Source organism: Patagioenas fasciata, chromosome 6, assembly GCF_037038585.1.
Source record: "Patagioenas fasciata isolate bPatFas1 chromosome 6, bPatFas1.hap1, whole genome shotgun sequence".
NCBI classification, from domain to species: Eukaryota; Metazoa; Chordata; class Aves; order Columbiformes; family Columbidae; genus Patagioenas; species Patagioenas fasciata.
The window spans coordinates 30,660,782-30,688,566 of NC_092525.1; the positions used below are offsets into that span (position 1 = coordinate 30,660,782).

The 27,785-nt window shown below is 35.7% G+C and overlaps 1 protein-coding gene across 7 annotated transcripts in view; it reads right to left on the reverse strand.

The window, feature by feature from the left end:
- Positions 1-27,785, reverse strand: part of PTBP2 (polypyrimidine tract binding protein 2) — a 53,049-nt gene that overhangs the window by 21,167 nt on the left and 4,097 nt on the right. For 4 of the 7 annotated variants that reach the window (XM_065841921.2, XM_065841920.2, XM_065841919.2 and 1 more), the window contains exons 3-5: positions 18,400-18,475; positions 4,667-4,839; positions 4,129-4,272 (exon numbers count right to left, since the gene is read on the reverse strand). In XM_065841921.2, the coding sequence (XP_065697993.1) occupies positions 4,129-4,272; positions 4,667-4,839; positions 18,400-18,475 (393 nt within the window). Of the gene's footprint in view, positions 1-441; positions 457-4,128; positions 4,273-4,666; positions 4,840-18,399; positions 18,476-27,785 lie in introns of all 7 variants that reach the window. The other 3 variants (XM_071810398.1, XM_071810397.1, XM_071810399.1) reach the window with 2 other exon arrangements.

Genomic DNA, 27,785 nt, shown 5'->3' on the forward strand with positions numbered 1-27,785 from the left:
TACAAGACTGACAAGTGTCAGAAAGTCCTATCCACAGACTTGTAAAAAAAATGGTGTCTGTTATCAAGTCTATTTCATAAAAAGAAAACCAAAATCCTCTCCATGTGTGGGGATTTTTTGTTTTTTTAAACGCAAGCAGGGTTTTAGAAATTCAAAGGTGACCATATGATGACATCACAAGAACACACATCTACGTAACTACTTCCACTGCCAAAACTGACAGTATGAGAAAGATTAGATGTCTTTTTCTGAGAAAGAAAAAGTGCAGGAAAAAGGCTTTCCATTTAATGATTTCATTCCAGTAGTCTTATGAAATGAAATGATACAAAACAGAGAGACAAGTGAGCATGCCAGGTAAAAATAATAACCATTAATATCAATGCATACTGCATATTTTAAAGGTATTAGAGCTACTACACAATTTCATGTCTCACAACTTACATGATACTCCTCATACTGAAACGAATCAATGAGTAAGGAAAGTGGAGAAAAAAAAAAGACCCAGTGAACACCAGTTGGGAAAACAAAATTTATCTCTATGTTTAACATTCATTACTGTAACTCTGTAAAAACATCTTCTGATAACAACACTTTTTTTTTTCCCCTAATATATGAAATACTCAGCTTTCAAGCTGGCCAGATATTTGGCTGAGTTGCATAATTACTTCGTACTACTTCTGTAAGCACAGATGCAGCACACATCAATTAAAACTCACTCCTTAAAGTCATTGGAAAAGTTTAAACTGTATAACCCAAAGAATCAAAAGTTGTGAAGTCAGTTTTAACATGTGACTCTTGTCAGCACTATCCATCCATGCTTACACATCATATTTCATTCCACTAAAGTGAATGTGAATACATGAAGGAATACAGGACTTAACATTTGTAAATGAGGGTAAAAACTATAAAATTATGATGACAATATTTTGTCGAGTTAAAAATAACATGTAGTATCACAGATAAATAGCCACTTTTGAGGACATTTGAGTAGTATGTAAAACATTTTTCTTATTTTTGCAAAATTGAAATTAATTTTAAGATATCAGCTACATTATTCATAAACGATGACATACATTTATTTCTAACGTTGCAGAAAGACTAAACCCTTGCATTCCTGAAAGGCTGGCGATTAAAAAGAATTACAGTTACAGAGGTCATTCTATTCTCAGTTCTTCTGGGTCTAGAGACTATGAAACAAGGTAAGAGATGTTTGTTTTAAATCTGAATTTAAATGCTCCTCTCAGTGTTTTGATGTCTCACAGGAAACAGTCATAAAGCTGAGATGAAAACTTAAATTGTTCCTTTTGAATCTGTTTATTCAGAGCCAACTCATTCTGAGTACATAACTAAAAACAATCTCAGAAGCTACTATTACTGAGAAATTCAGAATAGCATAGCTTAATGGAGCTTTTCATACTTTCATTATTTCTAAAGGTCTCACTGTTTCAAGTATCCCTTTGGATAAAGAAGGTTTGTTTTTGTTTTTTTTTCTGTCTTCTCATTAAGATACTTTCTCCTTTCTCCAAATTTTTATCCTATATTTCCAGTTACACGTACTAACATCCTGATTTCTTCATACCTTCCTGGTTGAACATCCAGAAAATTTCAAAATGAATTTGGCTGGATGAGAAAGTTTTTAAATACAGACTAAAAATGTAAGTTTTGAGTATCAAGAAAAAAAAAAGCCAACCACAAGCAATATCTGCACTATCTTTGTTCTTCCTTACGGAAAAAAGAACGTCCAACCGTCCTGTGTTTTACAGAATGCCTCACGAGACACTAGTTACAGAATACTTACTGTCAAGCACCTATTTCTATTATTCAGTTCTAAACTAAAGAAAACGAGATGTGAAAGACTGGGAATATCTTAAAATTGGGAACTAATGCATATAGTGGCATAAAAGCTTCTGAAAAGTCAGCACATCCTGTATGCTGAAAAGATGGGCACGTGAAGTACAAAACCAGTATCACTAAAGAAGCCAGAGAACAGCGTAAGAGGACACTTCTTAAGGGAGTATGTCCATCCCTGTATGTGCAAACAGAATTCATCCTCTATTCTCTTTTTTTCAAAAGTAAATAATAGAATCACAGAATAGTTTGGGTAAGAAGAGACTTTCAAAGGCCATCAAGTTCACCCCCTCCCCATGATCAAGAACATCTTCAGCTAGATCAGGTTGCTCAGAGCCCTGTCCAGCCTGACCTGGGATGTCTCCAGGGATGGGGCATCTACCAACTCTCTGGGCAACCTGGGCCAGGGTTTTACCACCCTCATTGTAAAAAATGTAACCTCATGTCTAGCCTGAGTCTCCCCTCCTTTAGTTTAAAACCATTACCCCTTGTCCTATCACTACAGGCCCTGCTAAAAAGTCCAACTTCATTTTTCTCATAGGCCCCTTTTAAGTACTGAAAGACCACAATAAGGTCTCCCTGAAGCCTTCTCTTCTCCAGGCTGAACAACCCCAACTCTCTCAGCCTGTCCTCACTGGAGAGGTGTTCCATCTCTGATCATTTTTGTGGCTCTCCTCGATCTTTTTCTTTATAACTGACATTTTTTAGGAAAAAAAGGAAAAAAAAAAAATCTCCATTTTTAAAAAAGTACCTCTAGCAGACAAACTAGCAAAAGAGTCAAAGGAACTACAATGTTTAGAAAGATTGACAGGAAAATCAATACTATACTTGATCTGAATCAAGATGTGTTTCAACAGAAATTGTTTTTAAAGGTAACAGCAATAATTTTACTATTTAAATACCTTACATAAGACAGGACGCAAGTAATGGAAATTGTAACTTGGTACTTACACCGTCTTTTGTAACATCAAAAAGAAAACATAAAAAATTAACCTTAAACTAATCATCTGACATGTAGTAAGTTGATGTCTCCTTTCTCCCCCTATGATTTTGTATGAAATGGTCACCACTTTACTTTCGGTAATTTTCCTGTTCTACGAAAATCAGATATGTGTCTATATTTATTGTGAGATAGGTTCTGCAGAGGCAAGAGCAAAACATTTTTATTATCAAGAATATTTGTCTCTACAGCGATCACTACGGTATTCTTCTCCAGGAATAGCAAATCACATAAGCTGAGGTTACCAGTGCTACCAGAGCAATCATTTGAGGAACTGAAGCATAGGCATTGGCATTAGTCATTATCACTAGTCATTATCACCATGGAAATTCACACTGGCATTAGAATCTCAGGTGTCAGAATAATTAGAAAGCTTTTTCTCATCCTACAGTCTCTAAACCAAGACGAAAACTTATTTTACGAAAAAAAAATAGAGTCAAAAGACACTTCAAAATCTTTTTATGTTAAGGTAACATTAAGAAAATTCATTGTAATGGAAAGATCATACAGTGTCCTGGTTTTGGATGGGGTAGAGTTAATTTTTGTTCACAGTAGCTGGTACGGATTTGCGCTGGAAACAGTGCTGATAACACAGGGATGTTTCAGTTACCGCTGAGCAGTGCTTACACAGAGCCCAGGCCTTTCATGCCTCTCGCACCACCCCACCAGGAGCAGGCTGGGGGTGCACAAGGACATGGGAGGGGACACAGCTGGGACAGCTGACCCCAACTTACCAAAGGGCTATTCCATAATGTATGAAGTCATGCTCAGCCATAAAACTAGGGGGAAGGTTGGTGAGGAGGCCACTGCTCAGGGACTGGCTGGGTGTCGGCCAGTTGGTGGTGAGCAACTGTTTTCATCTGCATCACTTGTCTTTCTTGGGTTTTATTTCTCTCTCTTACTTTCCTTTTCATTACAATATTATTACTACTACTACTATTATTTTATTTCAGTTATTAACCTGTTCTTATCTCATGGGTTTTCTCACTTTTATCCTTCCAATTCTCTTCCTCCACCCTGCTGGGGGGGACAGTGAGTAAGAGGTTGTGTGGTGCTCAGTTGCTGGGCGGGGGGGGGGGGGGGGGCCAGGGTTAAACCTTGACACACAGAAAGTAAGTCCCCTTCGACATCACAAAATGGAATGATCGTAAGTAAGACCACAATAGTGTTAGAATGTGGACAAAACCAAATGATTTAAACACATGCCATGTGCCAAGAATACATGTCACACCTCATTTTATACCATCTGCATTTGTAATACTAAATAACAGTAAATATACCTGGTTAAGTGTGTTATCAGTCTTTAGTTCTTTATGATTGGAATACTGGATATAGATAAGTTGGTTACGAAGATGAGGTGTCACAGCAGAGTAGTAATTAACCATAGTGACAGCTGCTTCTTCTGTAGCAAGTTCCAAAAATGCCTGTAATTAAACAGTTAATTTTCAGTATTTATAAAGTAGATAATCTACATATTAGCAGCATATAAAACACACTTAGAAGAGGTTTTAAAAAACACCTAAAGGGTTCAATAACACATTTTAACAAATACCAGTCCTCGGAAGATGTCATTCTCTACCTACCAACTTCAGTTGCTAAGTTATTTCATCTCCAAAAATTCATCTGTGCAGATGCAGGACTAAATATTTATCTTACAGCTAACTTTTTGCTTTATGTAGCTGCCCACCATCCCCAGTTCCAAAAAATAAGTTACTAAAAGACAGTACAAGTTCATTAAAAAATTAAAGGAACAAAGGCTTAATACTTTAACAGCATATTTTGAAATTAGTACTAAAAAAATGGAAAGCAACAAATTACCTGATTTTTCCCTTTCAGCATCAGGATGTTGGTCACCTTACCAAAAGGTAAACCTAAAGCAATAACTTCTGTTTCTGTCACTTCTCCAGGCAATTTCCTGATATGAAGAACACGAGAAGGAGCCCCATCCATTTTATCATCACCTTTGAATTTCTTCTTGTCATTACCATTGGCTGAAAAACATATTCAGACTCTATTTGAAAAGTTTGCTGAAATTATTAGTGCTTTATTGAAAATGCTTTTAATTATAAATGAGATAATTTTAAAGAAAGCCATCTGTTAGTCTGATCTAACTAAAATTCACAGGTTCAGAACAAATTCTGAAGAGACAAGAGTTACAAGACAAAAACCACAGCAAACCTTTTCACCTCACTTTCAGTGACGTATCTCATATAACACCACGTAAGAACATTTATTATGACTCAGAAGGGCTCACATAACTCAAACATGTACTTTACACATTAAAAAAAAAAATAGGTGTTAACCAGATTTTTTTTGAAAGGGGAAAAATGGTGGTGACTTAGTTAAGAGAAGAGCTCCGAAAGGAAAGTTTTAAAGATTGTTTGCACTAAAGAATCTGACAGGAAAAGTAGAAAAGTATCAAGGCAAGACATGAAGCACTATTAATGTTGAGAAGGATCACACTGCAGAAAGAGGATGACCCAGAGGACTGACATCACAAAAGTCAGATGAAATCCAAAACCTCAGAATTTAAGGACCAAGTACAAAAAAAGTCCATCATGAACTACAAGCTCACCCATAGAAAAGGAAAAAAAAACCCTAATAAACATGATGCAACTAACATGGGGAAAGGGAGGTGTGGGCAGAAAGACCCAGACAAGATCTTCTGGCAGAAGCCAGGAAGCATTAACATAATTGTACCAGACACCAGAGCTAGTCAGCTGGATGGAAGAAGTGTTGCTTTGGAAAGAAGGCCAAAAAAAGAAAAAAGTTATTTACTTTGGTTAAAAGTTAATACAGCCACTGCCTACAAATATGTCAGTGGAATAAACATCAGAAAGAGTCAAGAGCTAAACAACAACACTGTCATAAGATATATGGATATTAATGAAGTAAAGCTGGAAATCAGAACGCCTTTAGATACGAAATATCTAAATATGAAAATATGACTTTATTCTAATTCCAGCTACAAAACATGCAAGTCAGTGTGTGAGCTATTCAACCTCTGATTTAATGTTAGAAGAGCAGTTCAATAGCCACCTGTATTTCCAAAAAAATACACAAATTCTGAGTAGTGGGAAAATATTTGTAATTATTAGGGTTCAAATTCATGGGTGGAGAGTCAATACCAAAGAGGGCTTAAAAACAAAAAGTTATGACCAAGACTACTTTTATTTACTCACTAAAAAAGCAGAAACAATAAATGGGGACTGGGGGAATCAATTGGAAGCATTTATGAGATGCTAAAATCGTGCAAAAGCCTCATCTTCATAAAAAAGTTGATGACTGCGATTTCTAGAAGGAAGAGAATAAAGAAGCCAATTATCACTCAGCTCTAACTACAGACCATAATTCTGAATTTGTGCCAGGAAAATAATTTATATCTAAACTGACTCCCTGCATAAAAATATTGCATTCATCTATGACCAACTTGACCACAGAAAGCTTTCTAAGGGTATGCCTAAATCATAATCAATAATTCAAGTTCTTCATTCAGTTTGCCTAAACCAAGCCAATTTAAGATTAAAAACACAGAAAGAAATGGATTCTAATCTTTACAAATCAAGACCATCCACACTCCAGATATGCATCTGAAAAGCCAAACCAGGTAAGGTTTTTAACTACCTTTTCAATGCTATTAGGAGAACTGGCAAAGTCGTAGTCTCTGACCAAAAGACAGACAGACAGAAAGACAAACACACACTTTTTACTTTTTCAAAAGTAAGGTAATTCTCCATACTTCCATTAAAGGAATTGATGGAAAAAGGATAGATCTATACATCAGGATCGGTCTTCATCACTCTCATATCTTTTTTCTAACAGCTAAACCTCTTCATTCTAATTTGAATGTTTGTACTTTCCACTTCAGCTATCTATCTTTAGATTTAGATAAATCTAAAATTCAATATATTCTCTTAGTTAAAAATAGTACGTCTTGGAACAGGTCATCCTTTCATTTCCTGTCTTCTCCTGTTCCCCACTTCCCCCATTAAAAACAAACAAAAAATCCAAGACAGGCCTTTTTAAAAAGTTCTTGCCCTGCAGAACACTTTGTCATTTTCTTCCAATTTACTATAGCAGATAAAACAACAAAAAACTAGCACCATCAGAACTGGTCAAAATTCAGCTAGCAGTATTTCCAGCTGACAATGCTAGAAGGGGCTAAATCCATGCTCTAATAGTATCTATTTTATTTCGGTCTGCTGCACAGAAGGACAAATTTTGATGGAACACAAATGAGTAAAATTTCAAAACTACACACTGAACTCGGATCTGAAGTCCATCCTTAGTCTATACAAGGCTTTAACCTGTATCATTTGGGAAAATGTAGTGAGACAGGGCTACCAGGTAGCCAGATTTCACTTGTTCAAAATTACACAATATAGCACTTTATCCTCAAAACTACAGCCAGTTTATGAAATTTTATTTTTCACCTGAAGCTCATTACACAATAGTCTTCCCTACTTCTCAATTAAAATCTCTATTAAAAACTAGAAGAAAACACTGTGAAGTATGACAGGCTTAATAACGTATTACAAACAAACTTGCAACAAATAAGAGTTACATTGATATTGAAACTAGATTTCCAGTGCCTTTCATACTTAAACTTTCTAAATAATATGAATTCATCACAAGTTTCAAAAATTAAATATGAAACACTGAAGCAAAACCAAAGCTTTTAAACTAAAATATTTTTCTGAAACTGGAAAGCAACCCCTGTTCTAACTACATCACCAGAAAAGTATATAACATGACAGCTCAAACCAGTACTTACAGAGCTGGTTTGTCTTTTGTACGGTTTTCAACATATAATGTTGACATATTAACTTTTCCACAGCATAATGTCCAACTTCTTTTTTTTAAACTAAAGCTTGTATTTGGATTAGGGTTTAAGTAAAACCAATGTTACTGGTGATAGTACCACTTGCCAGTATATAATCACTCACATATAGGTATCTGCAAATAAATGTACCTTTAATAATCACTGTATTACCTGAATACATTGTTTTTCTATTAGCATTGCTATCTAATATTTGCATTTTACAGTTTTTCAACTTTGCTGCAATAGGCTAAAAGAAAAAAAAAAAGTAGTACTTTGTTGTACTATATATCTTTTCCTAAAGAAAAGTTAGCAGCTTTAGCTTAACTCACAAATACAAGTCTCTCACACAACTTTAAAAAAATATCTTAAACTAAACATCTACTATTATTTACACTTTTTTATTTACTGCAAAAGAGCAATATAGACAAGTATCTGTGTTAAAATGTTGAAGTGAAAAAGTAATGAAATGAAATAAGTGTATTAAAATAATATACACAAAAAAACACAGAATTATGCACTAAAGAACCCATGGCAACCAGAAAAATGGCAGAGAGGGGAGGGAAAGGAGGGAGGGACTGGCAACAAGCATTCTCAATGCTATGTAAATGCCCAAAGAAAGTTTTCAACAGCAGGGCAAGCAACTGTGGCAAAAGTTGTTTATTACTTATTCGCAGAAACACACCTCGCACTACGAAAGCTGAACTGTAACATTCATAAAGCAGCCCACTTTCTGAAATTAAAGTTTACCCAAAAGCATTTAACACTGCATTTTAAGACAACAACAGTTATTACTACTTTTCTTGAAAGCCAAGAGAACAGGTATTGTTTCTACTCTTGATTATCCAGCCAGCACAGCTTAACAGTAATTTACTGTTTCAATAATGGCAGTAATAAAGTGTGTGTGTCATGTACTAAGTATGCATGCAATACACAAGTGAATTTTCCCAAACATTTGTGGAACAAATGAAATTCAGCTTTTAGAAAAATTATTAAGTTTTTAGCACTGTATGAAACCTTTCTCCCTCTCTTTAGTCTCTTATTTGCCATTTTGAATGGTACTTCTCAGCTGGAGACACATCATTAAACTGCAGTGGGGAATAGAAAACCACGATGTTTAAAACACGGGAACACAACATGTTCAGAGCCACTGAAAGGTGAATTCAACTACTGCTAAAACAACAACTTCATTCTCTAACAAATTGTATCAACATAATCAGTGTCCATAAAGGTTAGAACCTGAGTCAAGAAAAGCAAGGTACTAGAAGAATAATACTGTCTTGCATCAGAAACAGGCTCTATGGAGACAAACAAGCAACCCGAAAGATCCTTCCCTATACAGCAGGAGAGAAAATTGCAGAAAATTGTTGGGCGGGGTAGTGGCAAGGGAATGTCTGAGAGGAAAACCTTACAAGCCAACTAATAACTACTGCTGAAGAAGTGCTATTAAACTGGAAGCTTAATATTAAGTAGCTTTTTCATCAGGTAGCTTGGCTTTCACCAGACTCGAAAAGCCTGATCCAATTCAAACCTCTTGCCATTAACATTTTAACAAATATAAAGACATGCTGAAGAGCACGATGCTACATTATCTACACTGGGAAAAAAAAATAATAAAAAAATCCCCATGAGAACAGCGTGACTAAAAGACAATGTTAGTTCATTTACTGATCAAGTTACAGCCTTCAATATACAATTAAAAACAAAAACAAAAACAAAAACAAAAACAACAAACCAGAAGTCTAATCCTGATTATATTCAGTTTGGACTACCAAAACCCTCACCCTGTTCTGTAACAGCCACTGCACTGATGTAAGCTGCTTCTGGCTCTCCACCAACAAGAAGAAAAATCCAGTTTCCACATGACATCAGCTATCTATTTCCAAACAAAAGCTCATCTCTACAAATGGCATTCAAAGCATTAGTCTCCCATCTAAATAAGCTACTACAGTCTAAACAGAATTGATAGATAAGCCACATCCCTGTTGCACAGAGTTCCTTCAATTTACCATTAATCAAGTTGTTGAAACTGAATGCCTAGGAGTTGACAAAGCCTATAAATGGTCGTTATCTAGACAACTTGGGTCCCTGGCATTTTTAGTTAGAAACTCCTATTTCATTAAACACAGAAAGAGAAACCTATGTATATACATAAGCAACAGAATGAAGTGCAGTATAATGTAAGTCTGTGGCATTCAATTGTTCAAGCTATGAAGATCCAATGGTCTCAAGTAGTTTTTGGAGAAAAACTCATCCTAAAGTTCAGCATAACTCCTAGCAAACAGTGAATAACTTACTTCCCGCTGATAACTACTTTTGAAATACTATTTTAATCTCATTTCATCCCAGATGAGTTCCTCCCCACACATTTTTTTTTCATTTTTTGGGAAATACATAAATACAACCTAAAGTGTGCTGAGGCCACAAATACATAATTTACCTTGAAAATATAGAAAGCCTTAATTTTCCTTCACAGTAACTTTCTTTCATGTTCACACAATTTCCTAAAATAGAAATATAACTATGTGGCTATGGGCAAAGATTTTGCATACAATAAGAAGTTGCCTTCACCTATAATTTCCTGGAAAGAAGGAGAAAAATGTTAAAAAAAAAAATCATAACAAGACACTGATTATCAATCCCTGCCTATCTGAATTACGGAAATAAATTGACAAATAAATATCCTTTTTTTCAGGAGTGAATCTGTTTCACTCCTTTCAGTACAAAACAACAATAACAACAAAGGGTAAATACTTAGGCTTTCCTCAAACAATTTTTCATCCTCCAGTACCATCAGTTTATATATTAAAGACATGAAGCTTACTAACAATGTTATTCACTGTTGTTTCTAATGTATAAAATAGTTCTGTTTCACATTAGCTAAATATACAAAATTTAATGTTGTCACAAGTAGAACATCAGACACATAAACACAGGAAATAACTGATCAAGAAAAGGCAATAGAATTATGAATCATAGAACAGTTTGCACTGGAAGGGACCTTCAGAGCCGATCTAGTCCAACCCCCTGCCATGAGCAGGGACATCTTCACCCAGATCAGGTTGCTCAAAGCCCTGTCCAGCCTGGCCCTGAATGTCTCCAGGGATGGGGCATCTACCACCTCTCTGGGCAACCTGGGCCAGTGTTTTACCACCCTCATAAAAAAATTTCTTCCTCATGTCTAGCCTGAGCCTCCTCTCCTTTAGTTTATTGTGACCAGAGAGAAAGATTAAATACTACAGTAGCTACTATACACAATCACCTGCATAAACCAACCAGCTAAGGGAACGGCAGGCAACCACAAATAGGGAGGATATATAACAGAGACTATCGTGGTTCCCTTTCTGAGGTTCTTTCCTTAAATATATACACCCAGCCTGATGTCACAGACAAAATGTAGGAAGAAGAGACCTTTGGTCTGATTCAGTGACGAACTTTTCTACAAGTGCCAACCATGTTTCCAAAACAAGAAAAACAGGACCTTTGTTTTACTACAGACATCTTCAAAAGTTCAAGCTAAAGATAAAATATGGGATTTAAAATCCTTGAGATAAAGAACAAAAAAGGAGATACAATAGTCAAAAATAAGACAAAAACATGAAGTATGTGAAGTTCTTCGAAGTCTGCATTTGTTAACTTTAAAATTAAAGGTTACATGTCTGATGTTAATTACATTTGGTTGGTGTGGGAAGCATGTTCTGCAAGACTTTGTACTTCAAAGCATTTCATACCCCATTATCCTTGCCTTGGTAGGCCACTACTACATTGTGGAACTCTTAGCACTAGAACTAAAGCATTAATCAGCAGGAATAGATGGATTTTTATCATGGACATGGGTCATGTGCAAAGGAAAACCTTGACCAATCAATAACAAAACTATCTTATAGTACCAAGAAAATTGCCTATCAGGAATCTGAGCTTAAATAAGTAAACATGGTCAAGCAACTAAAATGTTAACTACACAGCTTTTATTAGGTTGGTGCAAATGTAATTGCAGTATTTGCATTGTCGAATTTGCCATCTGATATTGGAATACATTCTTAAATGTGGTTATGTTAGACATGATTTTAATGTGCTTTTCTCACTTTATGGGGTTTTTTGCTACTGACTTATTACTTCTTGTTTAATTTATAATTATTTTAGACTATAGAAATTATGTTAGAGAAAAAGCAAATTCAAGCAATTTTCTTATTCGAGTTCAAAATGGGAAAGCAGCAGAGTCAACTTGCAACAGCAACAATGCATTTGGCCCACGAACGGCTAACAAATGCACAGTGCAGTGGTGGTTCCAGAAGTTTTGCAATGGAGATGAAAGCCTTGAAGATAAGGAGCATAGTGGTTGGCCAGCAGAAGTTGACAATGACCAACCAAGAGCAATCATTGAAGCTGATCCTCTTGCAACTACACGAGAAGTTGCTGAAGAACTCAACATAAACCATACTATCGTCATTGGGCATTGTAAGCAAATCAGAAAGTGAGAAAGCTCAATAAGTGGCTGCCTTATGAGCTGATTAAAAAATGAAAAAAATCATCGTTTGTCAGTGTCATCTTTTCTTCTATGCAACAAAAAAAAACATTTCTTGATTGCATTGATGTGCAATGAAAAGAGGATTTTATTTGACACCTGGTGATGACCAGCTCAGTGGTTGGACTGAGAAGAACCTCCAAAGCACTTCCCAAAGTCAAACTTGCACCAAAGAAAGGTCACGGTCACTGTTTGGTGGTCTGCTGCCCGTCTGATCCACTACAGCTTTCTGAATTCCTGCAAAACCATTCCATCTGAGAGGGATGCTCAGCAAATCGATGAAACGTACCGAAAACTCCAACGCCTGCAGCCAGCACTGGTCAACAGAAAGGGCCCAAAGTTTCTCCACAACAACGCTCGACCACATGTCGCACAACCAACACTTCAAAATTTGAATGAATTGGGCTATGAAGTTTTGCCTTATCTGCCACATTCACCTGACCTCTCGCCAACTAACACTGCAAGTGTCTCAACAACTTGTTGCAGGGAAAATGCCTCCACAACCAGTAGGATGCAGAAAATGCTTTCCAAGAGCTCACTGAAAACCAAAGCACAAATTTTTACACTACAGGAATAAACAAACTTATTTCTCATTGGCAAACCTGTATTAACTGTAATGGTTCCTATTTTGACTAATAAAGATGTGTTTGAGACTTGTTACAATGATTTAAAACTCAGGGTCCAAAATCGTAATTACTTTTGGACCGAACTACTAACTTGTACATCTGCATGTAGGTTACATGTCTGTTTCAAAACCCACTGAGCTCTGAGTAAGTTTTCTAATCAACCATGATAAGACACTTACAATATGGTATAGTGGCTACTCAATGTTGTACAGTTGAAATCTCATGTACTTCCCTCTGGCCCATGAAATATGTAAAAATACTGGACTGAAATGCAACTGAAGTGGAACTAAAATTAATTACCATGGCGTAGTGATGCAGACAGAAATTAACTAAATTAAACAATAATAGCCACATTTTATTTCTCCCATCCTGAGGGTTTTTGAGGTTTTGTTTGGTTGTTTTGTGTGTTTTTTGCTTGTTTGTGGTTTTTGTTGTTTTGTTTGTTTAAGTTTCTTAATTTACAAAGACATACTGTTCAGGCAATCAGACCATTAAAACTTAGTTCATGCACATGCCCATGTATATCTGTAGAAAAATTCATATTATAGGCTACTATTAAATTATCATACTTTCCAATCACATGTGCTATCCTTCTTCAAATCTTTCCAATTACTATTTATTGTAATCAATTTGCAGACTTCAGAAGTAAATTACCTATGTTTAGGTATCATTAATGTTAACAAATAACCAATTTTACTTAACATGCAATCAAAACCAGCACAGCTATGTTTGTTTCCCAAGTTAAACACAGCACTTGAAATATTATTAGCTTGCATGTCTCCATGCTAAGCATTCTGTTAACACAATGAATTACCCACCAAAGTCACTGCTAACATTCCCTGCTAATGAAGTAAGAACAAGATAAAGATTAATAGTATCATTTGAAGCTTCAGGAGTTTGGTGAGCTCAGTTGCAAAATGATTTTTGAAATGTTTTTATTGATTGAACTTAAACACAGAAATGTAAACAATGAAATTGGCAGCAGCTATAATAAAAAAACCTGCCAATTCTGTTTCAATGCCTTACCTTGGACAAGCCAATTTTCATAAAACTTTCATAAACATCTTTTACTTGATATCCACATCCCTTAAAATTTTAAATTTTTTTTGGTGTGGATTTCAGCAATACAATTCATGATATGAGACTGGTCCTAAAACTTCCATTTAATCAGTCCTCCACCAGAAAAGAAAAAAGCCTCACAAGAAGCTTGGCACAAAAGTAACCCATCAGAGGAAATGCCTTTTCTAGTTCTTGAAGAGAAGGGACTTTTTTTCTTAACATTTAAAAGCTGCAGAATAAGCAACTGCAGTTACATACTTACTGAACATAAAACACTGAAAGGTAAAAAAGTTATTTATGTACGATCATTTTCATTGTGCATAACGGATGGCTTTAAAAATCGAGTCAAAATATTTTTAACTATCCCGGCTTCAGCTCTGGTTTCTCAAAACCCTGTAATCAAACCATACTTTAGTTTACCTAAACTGCCTTTCTAGTCGCTGTCTGCTGTGCATCAACACACACACACAAAAAATATCACACACCTTTCTGAAAGGGTTATGTTCTCCAAAGAGATCAGAACCAAGCAAGATCATGATAGAAAATAAGAACAGACTTTGGCAGTATTTTCATGAGGAACTGAAGGAAAACATCAGTAGTAGTTCAAGCAGTAGAAAGCCTGTGGTTCTGACAATACAACTTCAACATTTCAACGTCAGTTGGTGCTAAAAAGCTCAGAAACTTAAACATCCAACATCAAAAAGAACTCAGAAAAGCTTCGATATTTGCTAACCTGGAACCTTACAAGCTGCCTTCCCTTGAAACAAACTCTGATCTAGTAGATGGGATTCTTCCCTCAACATTCACAGAATGTTCTGCCATACTGTTTGTAAGCTAATTAAAAAATATATATTATTTAAATATAAGTGCTTAACTGAAATGAAATTCCGCAACAATAAGGACAGTAACCAAATTATGTCCAAAATAGGAGATATAATTGTTCAGAATTGTGGTAAAACAACTCACACAGAAGTCATCCTCAGTTATCCATATCTAACTTTCTTTTAATGATGTTCTTTTACAAAAGACACACAAAGTACTTCAGACAGAAACTTGAGTTGTAGTACATTTTAATGCACCAGACTGCCAATTTCCTTTCATCTACACAATCTCTAAGATGGACACTGATGACAAAGATGTTTACAAAATGCTCAGTGATCAGGTCTTGTACTTTAACGGAGTCCTTTGGACAACAGTCCAATATGCTAGTATTTTCCTTAATTCCATATTGTTTATCAAATTACCAGCAGTTTAAGTAATCAATAAGAACACAAATCAAGTGTTTGTCTAACAATTTTGCAAGTTTCTTTCACAAACAGGAAGGGACACATATGCAAGACTCCCTACAACACTGAGAGTAGGCATCTTTCACATCTTTCTCAGACTAAGAAAGTGAATTAGAGCAAGAGTATCCATAAAAGCATTAAAGAACTACAGTATTCTAACTGACCGGCAGCTGACTATCAGAAAAATCTGATGGAACTGTTACCATGATAAAAGGGTAGGATGACCATTTAAAAATCTCATCACCAGTCTAACCCCTAAAGACTCAACCCCCAGTTCTACCAAAAATACTCACTTCCATGAAAAGGTCTTTTTTTTGACAACTTAGGCAACTTGGTTTAGGTTAATATTTCTATAGCAGAGATTTAGAAATAAATAAGGCTGTGACTACCAAGTTTTTGCTCCAAGTTTTGGCCCGCTACAGTACTGCTAGTGACAACCATTTTTTTATTGTGTATATTTTTTACCTTTGTTCATCTAGGTATCTGTTTGGAAAAAACAATGGCCAAGTCTCATAAAATCATGACACTTCCAAAATGTAAGAAAGAAATGGCCAAGAACAAGTATTAGTTTTAAGAGTGAGAGTAGGTCAGTTGCTACATGTGTCCTTTACAAAGACTTTCATCAATGATTTCAGATCTTAAGCCCCAGAAAATGTGACGAAGAGTCATCACTACCATGCCCTGCTTACAGCAAAAAATTCCGTTCACAAAATTCTTAAATTCTTCTAAAGAGAAAAGTAACAGCAGAACTGAAGCAAGAGGAGGACATTCATTTGGGCATAAAGAATATCTGATCTCATTTGGCTTCAGGAGATGGGCACAGAAAAATTAACATATGGGTTTGCATTTCAGATCTAATTACTTCTGATTCTACAATCTGAACTTGTAAACTGTGCTATTGGAGGATATAGTAGAAAAATAACACTGAACTGCAGATTTAGCCTTCTCTACAGGTTTTTTTTTTTTTTATGTCATTTAACAAAGGCCGGCAGGGAAAAGCCAAATTTGAGCACAATCCCAAGAAACTGCTTAAAAAACAAAAAACCCCAAACAAAACTAGCCTCCTTTCCACTGACCTCTATAGAGAATGGCTTGACTTCAAATACTGCATTCAGATTGGGGCTTTTTAATTGTTTGGTATTATTTTTCCACCCACCTCCTTTATATATTACACAATTAATATGAAAATTTTTATAAGAGGCAACTGATACTACAGGAACCAGGCCACTACTCAGACTGCTGTTGCTTACTACTGAGATAATTTCTGAGAAGTCACTTGTGGTTCTGCATGCCTAGAGACATATCTAGAAGTCTTACTTGTATGAAATGAAAAGAATAAATTAATTTGAAAACTACTCTCTTGACAAATACTTCTTTGGTAACTAAAAAGTCAAAACCTACCGAAACACCCAAACCCTAAATCAGCTTAAAAAGGGGGTAAACAAAGACAAGGAGGGAGGTAGGGGGTGGAGAATCTGTATTTGCTAAATGCATCAAACTCTCAAGTCCACATAATGGAATCAAGGCACACTCTTCTGTTTAAAGATTTTTTTGAGGAGAAAAAAATTTGTTTAAAGTTTGAGGCTTCTTAGACAAGCTTCTGTACTTTTTTTCTGAAAACTCAATTACTTCAGTTTTTTTCTCTTTAGCTTTTATTGTTGTTTCCTTGGATAAATTAACCTGCATGTAGTTTTCCTGATCTAAAGTTTCTCTGAGAATATGTGGAGAATTTGGTAATACTCAGGACTTTGTCTTGGTAACACTGATCTGCCTCCCACTCCCAAAACCAAACACACACACAACCCAAACTCCTTCTTGTTCTAGTTTCTCATTTAAGTAAAGCACACTGCTGAAGCACTAATATCTAGGGCTGCAGAGGACATCAAGAAAATGAAAACAAGAGACATCTTTCAGAATCAGAAAGAAGAAAAGCAGGGGAGATAAACAAATGTCATGGGGTTCTAAAATGCCTATGAATGCACTACACTGCATTTCTGATCTATTCCAAAGAAGTATAATCTCTTCACCTCTGGTTACAGAACTGCTGATAGATGTGGTTCTCTCTTCTGTCACCACACTGCTCCATCCCACACTGCACTGAATCTATAACAGCAGCTGTGCAGCCGTACCACTCCTCCAAGAGAAAACAATGCTTTTTGGCAGTATATTTTAATGCTGGATTAGGTCATTCTGTAAGTGTACAGGCACTCTAAGAGTGGAGCAGAAACATGTGGAGGTGGGGTTTTTTCACTGCTTATGCTAAGGACATAGGATGATAATCACAGAACTGCCCATTCTGGCAACAGCTGCCACCACGGCACCCTAAACGTCACAAGAAATTGCACCCTGAATCCCAATCTTTGACTACTAGATTAAAAGGAAAGAATCTGCTACTGATATTAATAACTATACTGTTCAGCACATAAATACAGAAAAATTAATCAGGAATATAAAGCAGCGAGCCAGGCAACTATTTGGAAAGACCAGCAACATTGATTGTTGCCATGAACCAATTCCTCCACATCTCTAAGGAGAGGAAAAAAAGAGAGGAAAAGCAAAACCTTTATAGTGAGTCCTCCAAGAGAACTCAAAGCACATTCAACCTACAGAAGCATTAACTGCAGTAGAAGGCATTTTAGTACATGCCAATTCATGAAAAGCCTATCTGGCATCACCAGAAATTTGGCTAAAGAACAACTACACTCACTTCGCATTGACATTCTGAGATTCTACTGCTGAGATCTCAGACTGAAGTAGCAAAGTGAAGTTTCCTGCTTTAGCAGTCTAAACGAGAACAGAGCAAAACTCTGTTTTCCTGAATCCATACTTATATTATGAAAGTGGCACTGTGTTCTTCCCAGTAATGCCCAGACTCACAGATGTCTATGTGTGAAAAGGCTGATGTCACACAGGAGTTGCTAAGCTGTTTATCTTTGCCTGGTAGTTGTGATTCCTTATTTTGAAGGCAGCTGTACAAGACAAGTGTAATTTTTCATCCCATCACCCACCAACAACTTAGCGAACAGACACCTGAAAGTTGCCTCTTGTTTTATGGGATTATTCTTCTCAGATACCCAAGGTTTGTGAATATATACAAGGTCACTACTGTCTAACACATGCCAACAGTTTATCCCTCTATAGCACAATGGATTTCTGTTTCAGTGTTCTTCCCTTGCACACAGGAAATGAGTCCAAGTATAAATGATAGATTTCTCCTTTGAAAGGGCATCACTTACCAGTAACTACCATGCTGCTCATGTTAGAGTTCGGGCTATTGAGTACACTGCCTGAAAGAAGTTCGTCAGATCCTCTCTAAAAAGAAAGAGACAGTAAGAGATTTTTTTTCTCTATTTTGTGATTTTTAAAGATATTAAAAATGTCAGTTTGAAAGGGAAAACCTTTAGAAGAACTTAAGCAAGCATAACCAAACCTATTCAGATTTGGCAGACTTCTTCTTTTCAGATAAGTGCAACAACTTGAAATCTAAGTAAAGCAGTATATTTACACGGCAATCTTTGACATGAGAGCAGCTTAAGCACTATTGTTTCACCCACCACTGAAATGTAGCCACCTCCAGACACAATAAGAACTGCTGAACAATAACTGTGTCCAGCATTTCAAATCAAAATATTATTAAATGTATTTAGTCTATTTCAAAAGCATTTCAACTAATTTATCGTTTTAGTATTTTATATACATACATTAAATTATTGTATATAGTTGAAACTACAAGGGAAAACTATACAAATAGAAATACGTAGCTTAGCCCAATTCTAACACCACTATTAAAAAAACAAAACAAAACAAAAAACAAAACAAAACACAAAAGCCACACCAAAAAAACTTGTCTTCATAGGAAATGATCAGTTTTTATTTTGGGGACATCGGTTTGACCTACAAAATACAATTTAGGGCAAGGAATTACATCTTCATTATAATTCTTAAAACATGACTAATACCAATTAAATGGTCGTTTTGGAAATGACTTGAAAGTGTGCTCAAATCCTCAGAAGATGGTTTATCTTGAAAACAGACAATATCATCTTTTTCTCTCAAATTATTTGCAAGATATAAGATAGGTGTTTGACATAGCTGAAGAGCCTCAGGCTTCAAGTCTTTTTTTTTGTTCTTGTTTTTTCTTTTGCCCCCCAAGCCCCTCCATTCCTCAAGACTTCATGTCTCAAAAAGTCCCCAAAATATTTAGATCTTTCCTTAAACAAAAAAAAAAAAAAAAAAAGGGGGGGGGGGGGAATAAACCTGACATCCTTTAAAGATTATCCTTGATCTCTTATTGATTCTTTCCCCACTTCAAAAGTATTTTCCTACCACCCTTAACACTAATCCACATCGCTGTTAAAATGGAAGCGAGGAAAGAAAGCAGTTTCTACCCATCTTTATAAAAATGAATGTTTTTAATTCTATTGTGGACACTACAACAGAAACTCAAGAATAGTTAGTGAATATGTTTTACAGGACATCTCATTACTGCATACTAAATTAACCTGAGGATATCACCTTCCTAGGCAGCACAGTTGCAATATGCATTAAAAAAAAAAAAAAGAAAAAAAAAAATCGAACCTTTAACACATTTTCTGTGCATGGATATACAGAGCACTGTGATAAAATGGTAAAGTTTGTTTAATCCACACCTGAAATCCAGAAGCTCTTAAAAATAGTATATATGTGTATGCAAAGATAGACCCATTAAAGCTTGCTTAGTTTTCAACATCAGCTCTGAAGAATCTTTATACAGTTTACTGAATACTTTAAGCTCTTAAGAGTACATAGCAACCAACAACACTCTGCCTGTCAAATCAACAACAAATTTCCTTTAAAACTGAGAAATGTCTAACACCAAGGTTAGGTAGGACCATGAGAAGAATCACATCTTGTCCTTCCCAAGATAAGAGCAGATCTGTAATCAGATATAACTAAGGAAAACCTTATCTGGACAAACCTGAGAAACAAGTTAGAGAAGTTATGGAAACTCTCTATTATTGAAACTACATTGCTTTCTACCCAGGCACTCAGTATAAGTTGAAACATAAACATTCCTTCTTTGTCTGTAATATTTTATTTTTCTAACATAATATTTACACAGGTATAATATTGCGAAGTTCAAGGTTACTAGTTGCATTGGCTCACTCCGCTATAACCGCCATTATTTCTGCCGTCTACCCACCCCCCTGGCCTTGCTTGGGAGCCCTGGTCTGTAGCCTGGACACCTCAACTCAACAAGTAGAAGCAGCAGTAGAGGTTGAATCAGTACACCGTCATGCACAATTCAGCAGGATTTTTTTTTCCTTAATATGCAACAGTACAGCAGTCACTAAGTGAACAACTGAAGTGTCCGCCGTACAAAATGACTGCTCTTCCCAAAACCTGCAGGAACTTCACAATTCTGAAAAATCTCTAATTTGAGTTGTTTTCAGCTTCAAAAAGTTACTTACACCAGCAAGTGCTAACCAGTGGAATGCAAGAATGATGACATAATTCTGATGCCTGGTAAATCAGGCTTCCCAAACACTGTTAATTTCTTAATCCACAGCACAAAAATCCAAAAGGAGCACAAGTTACAAATACAGTAACTGGAAATGCACTCTCAGTGTTTCATTTGTGTTTTCTCTGCATTTTGAAACATATCATTTCGCATTTCATGAATACATTCAGAGTCAGACACAAGTTCTTGTCATTATACGTGAAAAAGTTTTAATAGTTTTGCTTCAGAAGAACCAGTAAATTTGAATTCCTTATATTGCCATGTATCGTAAATTCTACATTTGTCTTATTCTGATAAATCAGTGTTCCCAAGTCTGATTCACAGATGTACAGGTCTGTGTGTGGAATATTCTTCCACTTCACCATTAAACCAAAAATGTATAGCAAACCTCTGCTAACTCACTCCCATACATACTTGCCAAGCTTTTCATAAAAGACCAAGACATTGCCTTATCTTAAGCAGCATAGACACCTCTGCACTTCATTCTTTACATTAAAACCAGCCACCCAGCGATGTTCTTGGACACAGAGAGATTGAATTACAAAATCAAAAGCAGTAATTGTCTCATAATTGTCATTTACTTCAAAAGGGTTATGTTAAGATGACTAAGTTGTCTAGCAAAGCAATTTTATATAAGCATTTCAAGTACACCAATATGTTCTCTTAAACTTGCACTGCTATGTGATACAAACACCTCCTGCATTACAGCATAGACAAAAATACTTATTTCACTTACATTTATTCAGCAGAGGTAATACTTTATTCAATTTGTGGTTTGGGGTGCTTGGCTTTGTTTTTATATGCATCTTCTTTTAGAGGGTGCTAAGCCAAAAAGAACTGGTATCTTGCTCCAAGAGCAAAGCTCTTCATCACTCCGCTATCTCACATACAAACTTCAGAATTATAATCCATTTCCCAAGTATCTTGAACATCCACTAGTCTTATCCTTAAGCACACCAGTTCTGCTACTCAAATGATGCAAAGAAACATTTAAAATAATTTAGGTAAATTCTATTGAGTGTTTAACAGATAAGGAAACTAAACTCAGATCTTTGAATCTGATTCACTACGTTCTTCAATGAAGAAAAGAAGATCCAAGAGCAATATTCATTTAACTGTTTTCACAATCTGCGTAAACTGCTGCTTTATAAAGAATCTAAGCAAGTTTGAGATTGTATAACAAGAGCGAAGTTCACAAACAAATAGATCACAGAAATGTCCACATCTAAGTTAAAATAACAAACATCACCCCAAGGATTTTATTTTGTCATAAGCTGCAAAGAAAAGTTCCTATAATAGCAACACAGTAAAGACTAAAAGAATATCCATTTTAGCATGAGGAAAGAAGATCACAAAGGACAAAAGAAGTACAAACTGCTATTATACTATTAATAGGTGATCTTTTGACAGCTAGTCCTCGACAGCACAAGTATTCAATGCCATATTTCTATTCCTACCAATGTCAAGAAGAACATTAATCAACCTTCCATAAAAGCTAAACCATCAACTATTCAGATCAGAGATATCTAAACCATTTCTTCATGAAACCAGAATCTGCTACAATACTGATACACAAAATAAACAAGGGAATTGCAAAACTAACTTTTTGCAGTGAGTGAACTTTAAATTTGTTGCAGAGTTAATACAGTTCTTTCAATGAAGCCTATGTTCTCACGCCCTTGTCCCCATAAGAGCATTTAACATCCACGGTGTGAAAGCAGCATGTCAATGAATGTCTTCAACCCATGGAATTACATAAAACTGACATGCAGGATCACTTAAAAAGATCAAAAATATACCAACTCTGACTTTGTATATGTATTTCAGAGAGAAATTGAAAAATTATACATACAAAAATTATTTTATACACTTTAAATTGAAGATAACACTTTGATATTTCAGTTAATTTCTGTATGTGAATACACTTATTGTATATACTCCGTCTCTTCTACAATTTACAAAATCAATTATACAAAGAGAAAGAAAAACCTTCTAGCTTAGCAAATTAATCTCCTAGCTCCTTGCTTTAACAGTCATAACGAACTTAAAATAACTCACTACACAAACTGGATTTACATAGCAGGATTTTGGATTATTTCAACCCCCATAACAGACTACTATAAAGCTTCATGATATCACAGGTTATATTAAGTAGCTATGTAATTTCAGGAAGTCATTACAGTCATATTATCCTTCTAGACTAACAAAGAAAATACTATTTAGAAGTCTTTGTCAATTGTTTTCCTCACATTCCAGACAGGGCTTTAAATATTTCAAACATTCCCCAGATTCTATTACACCCAAGGTAAAAAGAAGCCCAAAGAGTAACAACTTTGGCTTGAGACTTACCAAAGGGGTTTAGTATTTTACATAAAATACTTTTGGACAACTGTTTATAAAAGAGAAACATTATCAGCTCTTTTCCCAACATTTCAGGGCGATGGAGACTCTGTTTAGAAGTTATAGCTGAACCTAATATAACAAATGCGAGTGTATTACAGAAGGTTTATTAGAAGCATGTGTAGACTCACTACAAGAACACTAAACCAATACTACTAGAAAGAGTAAACAAATGAAAAACTACACTTCGTTAAAGTCAACAGCATCATCTAAACTAATCTCTTAAAATAATCTCTTAAATTCCTACTAGAGAAGATAACTACTCCAAAAATACATTTTCTGATAAGTCCTCTCATTTGTGGGGTTCTAATTTGCTGATATTACAAACCTCTCTCAAGAACAGGATGCTCTTGCCCCCACCACTTCCCTTCTCTCCCTCCATCCTCCCCCAGATGAAAGCGAAAAGGAGAACGTGAGCTGGCACTGTGCATTTACCAGTCATTCCCAGCCTACGGGCATGAATTTCCCAAGGGGTATGACAAGCCACAAGACAGATCTTGTGATTTAAAGAAATCTAACAGCATTGTAAAATACTTCCATTTCTAACATCTGGGAACAATTTAAAAGCAAGCACCAGAAACCTGATGGTATGTGAGACAAATAAAAGCATATGAGAATTCCAACCTAGACAGTAAACATTCCCCTCTAACAGATACACACTTGTAAAAACACAGCTTCAATATTCAATATCTGAATTAACTTTGGGGACTGGATATTGGAAACAACATGACAACATACTTTAAACCCCCAAACACAGCATTTATAGACTTCCTTCAGCTGGAAACCTTCAAGATTTTAATTGTAATGAAAGACTGCAGGCAAGAGTCTAGTCCAATACCAGTTGACACTTCAAACATACAGGAGGAAGAACAAACAAGATAATTTATTCCAGTATTTCAGACTCTTTTTCCACATTTACCAGGAAAGAAAGTGTTACTCTAAAGCAGCTGTACATAACTGGTAGTAAATAGGAATAGGTCAGAAAAACTCACTGGAGCTATCACTTGGATGAGTTCTCAGCTTCCTAGTTAGAGAATTATGTCACCTAGATTTATAGATTGGGTCCTTTAGTAGCAGTTTCTACATAAGATCCACAAGGAAGGTATTTTCTACTTCATTTTCCACTATTTCACAATAAAAAAATAAAAGCACTAGTGCTGTTTTGTCTATAACTCAATATTGACATTACACATTCACAGAAAAAGTCATTTTATTAAAAGCTGCAAACAGCTTTATGTACTTGCAGCTATAAAAACCACCCAAACCCCTACATCAAACATCATAGTCCCATTAACAGCTTGTGAAATCACAACCTCATTTGAACCAACTATCACCAAAAGCAACACTCCTACCTTCTCCCTTGCCCCAGGAACTTGCTCCTACTCTGTCCTCCCCAGTTTTATATTGCTACAAGTATTTATACGACCACACGTTTTGGTACAAGTGTGACTAAAGAGATGCAACTCACTGTTCTGTCAGCTTAGCTTTATCCTGGTTAAGTTCCCAAGAGAGGTTTGTGAAGTGGCTACTCAAACATTTGTTGCACAAGTATTACAGTGACAGGTAAAAATGGAATGCAACTCAATTTGCTTGTGAAAACATGGCCCAAATCTGTGAGAAATGGGAAACGTATTTTCACGCTGGTATTGGTTCATATTTTTTTCAGATGGTCCAGGTGATCACATATTTCTTCCTAGAATACCCTAAATTAAGATGTAAATATAGGTTTTCTGATACAAACGAAAAATAGGTGATTTCTAATTAGTGACAGACATCAAAACACATCAAATAGGTATACTAAGCCTTCCTTGCAATGATGCATACTTGCTACAGAGCACAAACTCATTTTCAACATTTTTCCTTTCTTTTCATTTTCAGCTCTCCCTGTTTTTCCACATATACTACAGTGGCAGAATGAGCATTAAGAAAAAAAAAGTTAAAGAAAATAGAATTGGAGTAGATTGTTCTGGGAATAAATATGAAAGTCATTTCAAACAGGGTCATTTAACAGAAGTTACTGTTAAAAAGAGAGCAGATGTCTTTCACTGTAAGACGCTATTTTTTGTCACCAAGGATGTACTTCCCATACCACTGACTGCTGAAAAGGCAAATTCAGGTGCCAGTTCCAGAGTTCTGAACATGGTCACATTTCATTCTTACTTCACTGCTAGAATGTTCTGCACATTTTTTGCTGTCTACTGTTGCTACGACTAAGTATCATTGCATGCAAAAGTTGATTTAAAAACAATTCCTCTGATTCACAAACAATCCATTTTCCTCATATCACTACCCTCAGCAGACTCTTTGCCTAATCTACTAGCAATCTACTAGTAACTACATTAGACATTCAAAGACAGCTCAAAAATACCATTCTGATATTTTAAATACAATGAAAGACCATCACATGGCATTTGTCTGTATGAATGAGTCAGTTTTTTATCCTACCACTCCCTTCCTTTCATTTAAGTATCTAGAATGATAGCAGTGAAAGCAAAATAGATTTCAGAAAAATAAGAAGATACTAAAAGGAAAAATACATATTTAAATATTTAAACACATATTTAAATACATTTTCTCATTTCTTAAGTTTAGTCTAAACTTTTCTTCTGACAACTTGCCAGAATTTCTGACTGACTTTTTCTACACATATTTTTGTTATGCAGTGTACAGCTCAAATAAAAAAAAGTCACAATAAATCCACAAAATTTGTTTCCGCCGCAAGGAAACTCTCAGTTATTAGTAGCAAAAAAGAGTCAGTGTTCTGTAATTTTTTAAGAGATTACCTCTCAGAACTTGAGTTAACAAAAAGTGAACAGTGCTTCAAGAGTACTTACAGACACTGCTACTTTGTGCTCTCTTCCTTTTTTCCATCAGCTCATATGTCTTCTGGTTTTAGCTATCTCACTTTCCCCACACTATTATATTCCTCAAGTTAAATTTCAGCAATCAGGAAAAAGGGGGGACTTTCTGACACATTACTGATTGGAAAACTATCAGAAAGTACTAGGACAGTGCTTCTTAGCATACCTAACATAACCAACTAAACACACATCAAGTATTCCCTCTTTTCTTAAGCATCCTGCAAACGCTGATGCCCTGACTTCTGGGGGAAAAGGCCATTCCCACGTCTTTAAACATTATTTATAGGAATATGAGTTTTCCCTCCCAGGCGTAACTGGTGCTGTCCACACCAGCTAAAGTTCACTTTTTGGCCAGTGTAATCCACAGCACTGTCAACAATTCCATGAATTCCCAAGTGCATGCACCAAATAACATATCCATGAAGGAATGACTGCTTCTTTTCTCCCCCTCAAGTACCAGTACACCTCAGCCACTCTGAAATGTGCAATGTACATACACAAAATGAGTCACTCAGTCGTTCAGGCCACATTTAGTGCACAGCTACACATGCCATCCAGGAGAAAGATGATACATTAGAGTGAAGTGACACACACTGAAATACAGTAAAAGAGAACTATTATCTTCAACATGCACCAAAAGTTCACCTAAGTTATTCCCTGCATCTGTGTGATGTATATTCTTTATACCACATTTTATACCACTCCAAAAATTCTTTTAATTACTCTTGAGAAAACTATTACGTAGCTCTTACATTCACTTCAACAACTGAAAAATGCTCTATCACTCCAAGTACTAAATCAATTATCCTATCCAGATTAAAGCATCGTAACTGTAAAGGGAACACAAGACAGCAATTCAAACTACAGTTATTAGACTGTGATACTTAAACCTATATAGCCAGTGAGACTGAGACCAGAAGCTAACAAGCAGACCATTTCATTTCTAGTGACTAAGGACCTCCTGTAGGAAAAACTAAGCAACAGAGATGTACCTTTAAGAAACATATATAATAAGGCAATTTTAAAAGTATGCATGAAGAAAACTATAAATTAAAAACGTATAGAACTTCTCCAAGAAACTGAAAAAAAAAAAAAATCTATGAACTATGTAATATACTACCTTTACCAGAACACTTAGGTCTGTCCTATTCAAAAATACCTTACACAAACTGCCTATATACAACATGAGTTCACGAAGAAACAGCAAACACAGAGCTAAAGCTCATTATGTTTGTATGATTTTGTAAATTGTAACATAAGGGGTGAACTGTGTGCAGACTGACATTTCCTTGCCTCCATGTATTCCAGAAAGCAAAACAAGAAATTACAGACCAAACTAAATATGAAGTACTTCATACGTACTTATAAGATGACTGGGTGTTGATATGTTCTAACACTTTCAGAAATTAAAGCACACCACTTCTCTGACAGATTATAGCTGGGAAGCATGCTCCCACTGCATGTTTTGAGTTGCACAAATCCCCACATTTACTCTATGTAAACCAAGTTTTCAAATACTATTTGTCATTTTTTTTCCACCTCCATTTTGAGTTTAATGTTTTCCTCTGCTATTGGTGCTAATTTCTAGTGACTCAACACATAAATAAAATCAAGATTGAACGTTCAACAGTTTGATGAACAAAAATGTTTTAAATCAATCAAAGCATACAGCACAAACAAATGTTAACAGCTTCCAATTCAGCAGCCTCATTAGCAGGTAACTCTGAGACTATAAAACTGTTAATAAAACATTATAAGCAAGTATTCCTTTGACTTTATATTTGCTTGGCCCACATTCAGTCCCTAAAGCTCAAAAGCTTTTTTTAATTCAAAGACAATTCCCAGACTACAGTAGTTAACT